Raw genomic sequence first — 6,922 nt, forward strand, 5'->3', positions numbered from 1 at the left:
ATCAATCATCCATTAATATTGAATCTCTATCGATTCTATCAAAATACCATGGCCCTACCATCACTCTACCACAGTACTTCTTGCAAAAGCCCTGTATTGACAGACATACTTTAAAGTCTGAAGGATCATGTGACACTGAAGACTGGAGTAATGATGCTGAAAATTCAGCTTTGATCACAGGAATCAATTACATTTTAAAATATATTCAAATAGAACACAGTTATTTAAAATTGTAATAATAACAGATACATTTCATAATATGACTGGTTTTACTATTGGCCTATTATATATTATATTCTATAATATTACATATTATAATTTTTGATCAAATAAATGCATCCTTTGTTAGCATAAGAGACTTAAAGAGACCCAAACTTTTATCACAACACAGTAATAATTACACGCAATATAAATTCTCAGACACCAATTACATCATGTCCACTTAATTTTTACAAGCTGTCTATTAAAGAACAATCGATATGCTTGATCAAATTACTTAATATCAATGAATCAATCATCCATTAATATTGAATCTCTATCGATTCTATCAAAATACCATGGCCCTACCATCACTCTACCACAGTACTTCTTGCAAAAGCCCTGTATTGACAGACATACTTTAAAGAGTTCATGTATGAAGGTTTTTGTTTGTTGACAAGTACAGCAAGAACTTTCCTCTCCTCTGGCAGTAATTGAACATCAGCAGAGGTTTTCCAAGAACAGCACAGGACAGATAAGATTGCCCAAAGTACGTTTCACAGGATGTGCTGCCCTCTGTCGCTCAGTTCCAACACTGTCTTCAAAACTAGCTTGATAGACAGACACAGGATTATAAGAAGGCATTGGTGTTTTTGTACTCACCAATGGGGTTGATGTCAAAGAAGCGGACCGGGGTTCTCAGGATGCTGTTGAACATGCGGTTGTGTAACGTCTCCGCTGAGTTCACCAGAGCGTTAAACATAATCAGAAAGCGCATGAAGCCAAAGATGACGGTGGCTCCTGTTAAACCTGATGAACACAAGATACACAAATCTCCATTACCAATGGGAGACACATGCAACATGTCTACATTTGTACTTTACTACATCTGCTGACTTTGATCATGAGCATACCTGCATAGATGCCAAGATAGAAATCCAGGTTGAGCTCTTGAGTCGTGTTAGTGCCGAAAGTGCCATTTGTGCCGATGGTGGAACTGATGTTAGAGGAAGAAAAGTCCAGCTTCTCCTGCTCTGTGGCCCTGTCAGTCATGACAGAATGACATTACGGTAGCTGGTAAACACCAGAACATCATGTCCATTCTGTACTGTCCATCTAATGTATTAAAGGGTTAGTTCACCTAAAAATGAAAATTAGCCCATGTTTTACGTGGATATTTTTCTTACAAAAACGCATCGATTTGCTACAGGAGGCCTTTATTCACCCCCGGAGCCGTGTGATGCACGTTTTAATATGGATGGATGCGCTTTATTTGACTACTTTTGGACTGTTGAACAAAAACACCCACCTACTCCCATTCTAAAGCTTGGAAGAGCCAGGACAATTTTTTAATATACCTCCGATTGGATTCGTCTGAAAGAAGATAGTCATATACACCTAGGATGCTTTGAGGGGGAGTAAAACATGGACTAATTTTCAGTTTTGGGTGAACTAAACCTTTAAGCACTATTTAGGTTGTTCAAATGCAATTAGTGTACTTCGTGCACTAGTTTCTTAATTTTTGCTTCATTTAATTTAGTTTGGATATTTTACGTATGGATAAATTTAAGCACTTTTTAGAGTGACAAGACTTGAAACTGAAACGATGTGCAAAGAAAAAGATATTTAATTTAATGAATAAATTATATTGCACTTTGTGTAATATAATAACATTATATAATGTAATAAAATAATAACATGTATATTAAGGTTTACGTTTTTGAAAGAAGCCTCTTACGCTCACCAAGGCTGCATTTATCTAATCACAAATACAGTAAAAATAGTAATATTCTGAAATATTATTCCAATTTAAAATAACCATTTTCTATTTCAATATATTTTAAAATGTAATTTATTCCTGTGATCAAAGCTGAATTTTCAGCATCATTACGCCAGTCTTCAGTGTCACATGATCCAACATTTCTTATCATCATCAATGTTGAAAACAATTGTGCTGTTTAATATTTTTGTGGAAGCTGTGATACTTTTCTCTGGATTATATGATGAATAGAAAGTCCAAAAGATCAAGATTTCAAAAAAGAAATCTTTTATAACATTATAAATGTCTGTACTGTCACTTTTGATCAATTTAATGCATCCTTGTATTAATTATTATTTTTTTTAATCTTCCAGAACACAAACTGCATTATGTATATTTTGAGAAAATCAAACTGAAAAAGCATTTACAGTAATGCAATGTACTTAAAAGTAAAAGCATAGCTGCACAGATAATAATATTATAGATCACTCACCAGTATGAAAGCCACCAGTCATGAAGAATATAAAAAGTCTATAGAGCAGAAAACGGCATTAGCATGAAACTCTTAACTGTGAGTGAGAGGTCTTTCAGTGTATAACCGCAGTAACACTGCTGTCTCTCATACCTGTGCCAGCAAGTTGAGGAGCACAAGCAAAATCAGCATTAGGACGTTAGCTCCAGCTCTAAAATATTTCCAGTACATGTGAAGGCCGATGGTCCCCTCAGTGCGCGTCTCCTCGGCCACGGTATGCACAGGCTCTGCCTACCCATGAGGAAAAACAAGGTTAAGGGTAGATGGTATACAGATTTGTCTACTGAACATGCGCACATCAATATAGCGTAATTTTTGTCACACTATACAACAATAATTACTGTTTTTGCATTATTGTAAGGAGTAGGTGAAGACGTTAATAAAACACAATCTAATAGGCAGAAAACTTAATTTATTCTTAGCTTCCAGTTTTAGCTGTATCCTTTCTAGCCACAACCGAAAAACAATTTGATATTTTCACTTGGTGGAAATGTCTATCTTTATGATCAGACAGTGAATAACATCCCACCCATCCACTAGATGGAGCTACTGACCCATCTGAGCTGTAAATGCGAATGTTAAAGGAAAAGTTCACCCAAAAATAAATGAAAAGTCACACCTACCGGCAGCTGATCGGATTCATCTTTAACAGACAGAACAGATGAAGAGTGCGAACGGACGGAGTTCTGGGAGAGTGTGCGGCTGCGGGGGGAGCGAGGAGCCTCTCCTTTTTCACCCTCTTCTTCCTCGTCCTTCTTCAGCAGAGAGGTGAAATCCACTCCCGATCGCAGCAGCTCTGAGTATGTGCCACGTGCCACCATGTGCCCCTGGGAGAGCCGTCGTGAGTTAATTAAGGCTCATTTATTCATAGGTGGAATGCAGATTGACTGGTGTGTGCTGTTACAGCTCACCTCCTTCAAAACCAGGATCTGATTTGCGGCCTTCAGGTACTGCAGCTGGTGAGTAACCAAGATCCTGGGCTTGTCCTTCAGAATACCACAAATACACCTGCAAGAACAATCAGCGCTCTTAACACTTACTGCAAAGAAACTGTGAAAACAAAAAACACTCTTAGTTCAAAAATCTGGGGTTGGGAAGATTTATTTATGTTTTTGAAATGTTTTTTCTCTTATAAATGCAGTCGCCAAGGATCATAAATACAGGAAAAAACGGTAATAATGTGAAATATTATTACAATTTAAAATAACAACTTAAAAAATAAAGTTTTCTATTTTTAAATATCTGAAATGCAATTTATTCCTGTGGGGCAAAGCTGAATTTTCAGCATCATTACTCCAGTTTTCAGTGTCACATGATCCTTCAGAAATCTTTCTAATATGCCGATTTGATGCTCAAGAAACATTTCTGTTGAAAACAGGCGTGCATTCATTTATTTCTTTTGACGATTTACTGTTGCATTTGATTAATTTAATGCGTCATTGTGTTCATGGTTTACTTTGCTCGTTTTGGAGCTTGACTGTCTCTGAAAACTAAAAGCTTTCAATGTACCGAAAAAGAACCTTATGAATAGCAACAGTAAAACACAACAGGATCAATGAAGAGTATGGACTTACTGTTCAAACAGGTGTCTACCCACTTCTGCATCCACTGCGCTCAATGGATCATCCAAAAGGTAAATATCAGCATCCTGATACACAGCCCTAAAACCCACAGACAGTAGCAGATATGTAGCAAAATCAAATAAAACAGCTCTTAAATATTCTTTCCTATTAGCAAGTATGTACTAGTTTGCATATTACATTTTTTTTTAAATTTCCATTTCATGTTATACACATTACAAAATGTCATCATTTACATGAACTATAACATCAGTATGTCCATGATGCTGTCCTCTGAATGCACACATAAACATACATATATATACACATACATATACACACACACACACACTACCGTTCAAAAGTTTGGGATCAGTAAGATTTTTAATGTTTTTAATGGAGTCTCTTTGCTCATCAAGGCTGTATTTATTTGATCAAAAATATAGAAAAAAACAGTAATATTGTGAAATATTATTGCAATTTCTAATATTGGTTTCCTATTTTAATATACTTTAAAATATAATTTATTTTTGTAACGAAGTGCTGAATTTTCATTAGCCATTACTCTAGTCTTCAGTGTCACATGATCCTTCAGAAATCATTCTAATATGCTGATTTATTCTCAGTGTTGAAACTGTTGTGCTGCTTAATATTTTTTTGGAACCTGTGATTCTTTGATGAATAAAAAGTTGAAAAGAACAGCATTTATTCAAAACAGAAATCTTTTCTAACAAAATAAGTCTTCACTATCACTTTTAATCCATTTAACACATCCTTGCTGAATAAAAGTATTTTATTTTACATTGCAATAATATTTAATAAAATAACAGGGTTTTTTTCTGTATTTTTGGTCTAATAAATACAGCCTTGATGATCACAAGAAACTTCGGTAAAAAATATGAAAAATCTTACTGATCCCAAACTGATATATATATATATACACACACTACCAACTGATATATATATATATATATATATACGTCAGCTCACCTTTGACCTTTACCACACCCTTTTCTGCTGGAAGCTCCCCCAGAACAGTGCTGAGGAGAGAAGACTGTAGGAGAGAGGTGAAGATTAATAACACTCATGGCTGCCATAATCACTTCTATTTTAAATAGCAAAGCTGGAAAAGTGAAATGAGAGAATTAATTTATTGTGACTCACCTTTCCAGCCCCCACAGGACCAATAACAGCTAGAAGTTGACCGGGCTTCACAGTAAAAGATACGTTTTGTAATGTTGGCGCATCTATAGACTGAAGTAGACCGGAGAGAATATATAATAACCATTATATCATTATATCAACATAAAAAAGGGGGAACATTAGTTTCAACAGAACTTACTAAAAAAAGTTTAGGATCAGTACAATAGAAAGTAATGAATACTTTCATTCAACAAGGCTGCATTAATCTGATCAAAAGTAACAGCGATACCTTTTTCACTGTTACAACTGTTTTCATGGGCCTTGTCACACTGCACTCACCTTGTCCCAGTAGCATATGAGATCCTGTATCTCCACAGACACCTCTTTCTTATCCTCCTGAGTAAGCGGAACGTGAGATTTCACAAGCTCATCGAGCAAGAGGAACTTCTGCACGAGAGAGAAAGACCACAGACACTTATGATGCATGAACACAAGACCATCACACACAAAAATCTGCTGTAATAACACTCTGATAGTCTAGTCGCTGTACTTTGGAGTTTCTTTGGTTAAGACAAATTAGGACTGTCCGACAAGTAGAAGTGGGTTCAATGTGAGGTCAAATCGGAAAATGAATCATCTGCTTTGTATATAAAGGCTCCCTTCTCTAAGCAGACACTCCATGATTACAAAATCTGCAGGTTCATGACTTGCGTAACATTAGCTGTGGCAGTGGGAACTTTGGAGTAGATCTAAAATGAACCCTGAAAATGACACTTACAGCACTTCAGCACAACCAGAGGAGCCAGAGATTTAGAAGTTATTAGTCTTGGCGAATCATCTTTCATTTCATTTATTTGTATGGAAAGCTTATTTAATAAATTTGTGTTATATGCCATAATTATAAAAATTCTATAAGTATATTTATGTTATATGAGTTTGTGAGCATCAACTTGCTCATTACTAACATGTAAGTTTTTGTCTTCTTTTGCCTTTTTCGTTGCATATTGATGAATTCGGAAATATATACACATATACATATATATATAAATAAACAAAACAACATGTATGTGTGTGTATATATATATATATATATACACACACACGGGCGACATTCCCCCCCAAATTGTTAGCCATGGAATCCCTGATGTCGGCCCCGCTGCAGAGCTTAGCCAAGCGCTTAATACCCTCAACGTGTTTTTGCAGCGTTGAGCAATGTAACCAATCACAGACATATCTGTTGATTTCTTGAACGTAATGGCCAATCAGAAACGTTTTGTCAGAATTCACTCACGGCTGAAAGCGCCGCAGTTTTTAAGTGCAGTTTTGCACGTTCGTGATTGAATCATCTCATGACTAAGTGCAGACGCGAAGTAAATAAGAGATTCATTGTGCAGTTTAGAGAGCTTAATTGATTATAACGGAACTTTGTAAGATCGCAATGAGCGAAGTTGAGTGACGCTTTTTAGTGATAAAGTGAGCGCGCTTTGCGCACTTTATAGGATATAATCCATTCAGAATTTGCATGAAACTTTTGTTTTTCGGACACATAGGCTACACCCTGCAAAGTTTCAGGAATGACATCCGCATATTTACACGGGATTCACTCTCGAAATAGCAGTGATTGGCAATGGACGGAACATAAAATATGTTGATTTAATTCTGAAACCGGTCCTGGCCAAACCTCCACAGACAGCGCGCGTCCCGAGCGAGATCTAATTCACGGACCAAAAG

The 6,922-nt window shown here is 36.2% G+C and overlaps 1 protein-coding gene across 1 annotated transcript in view; it reads right to left on the bottom strand.

The window, feature by feature from the left end:
- Window positions 1-6,922, bottom strand: part of LOC107706621 (multidrug resistance-associated protein 4-like) — a 61,276-nt gene that overhangs the window by 17,084 nt on the left and 37,270 nt on the right. The window contains exons 9-18 of the mRNA XM_016510380.1: window positions 5,531-5,638; window positions 5,213-5,302; window positions 5,029-5,102; window positions 4,064-4,150; window positions 3,401-3,497; window positions 3,113-3,316; window positions 2,583-2,720; window positions 2,451-2,488; window positions 1,113-1,240; window positions 862-1,008 (exon numbers count right to left, since the gene is read on the bottom strand). Of these exons, the coding sequence (XP_016365866.1) occupies window positions 862-1,008; window positions 1,113-1,240; window positions 2,451-2,488; window positions 2,583-2,720; window positions 3,113-3,316; window positions 3,401-3,497; window positions 4,064-4,150; window positions 5,029-5,102; window positions 5,213-5,302; window positions 5,531-5,638 (1,111 nt within the window). The remainder of the gene's footprint in view (window positions 1-861; window positions 1,009-1,112; window positions 1,241-2,450; window positions 2,489-2,582; window positions 2,721-3,112; window positions 3,317-3,400; window positions 3,498-4,063; window positions 4,151-5,028; window positions 5,103-5,212; window positions 5,303-5,530; window positions 5,639-6,922) is intronic.

This window comes from Sinocyclocheilus rhinocerous, unplaced genomic scaffold, assembly GCF_001515625.1.
Source record: "Sinocyclocheilus rhinocerous isolate Xijiao unplaced genomic scaffold, SAMN03320098_v1.1 scaffold1285, whole genome shotgun sequence".
Lineage (NCBI taxonomy): Eukaryota > Metazoa > Chordata > Actinopteri > Cypriniformes > Cyprinidae > Sinocyclocheilus > Sinocyclocheilus rhinocerous.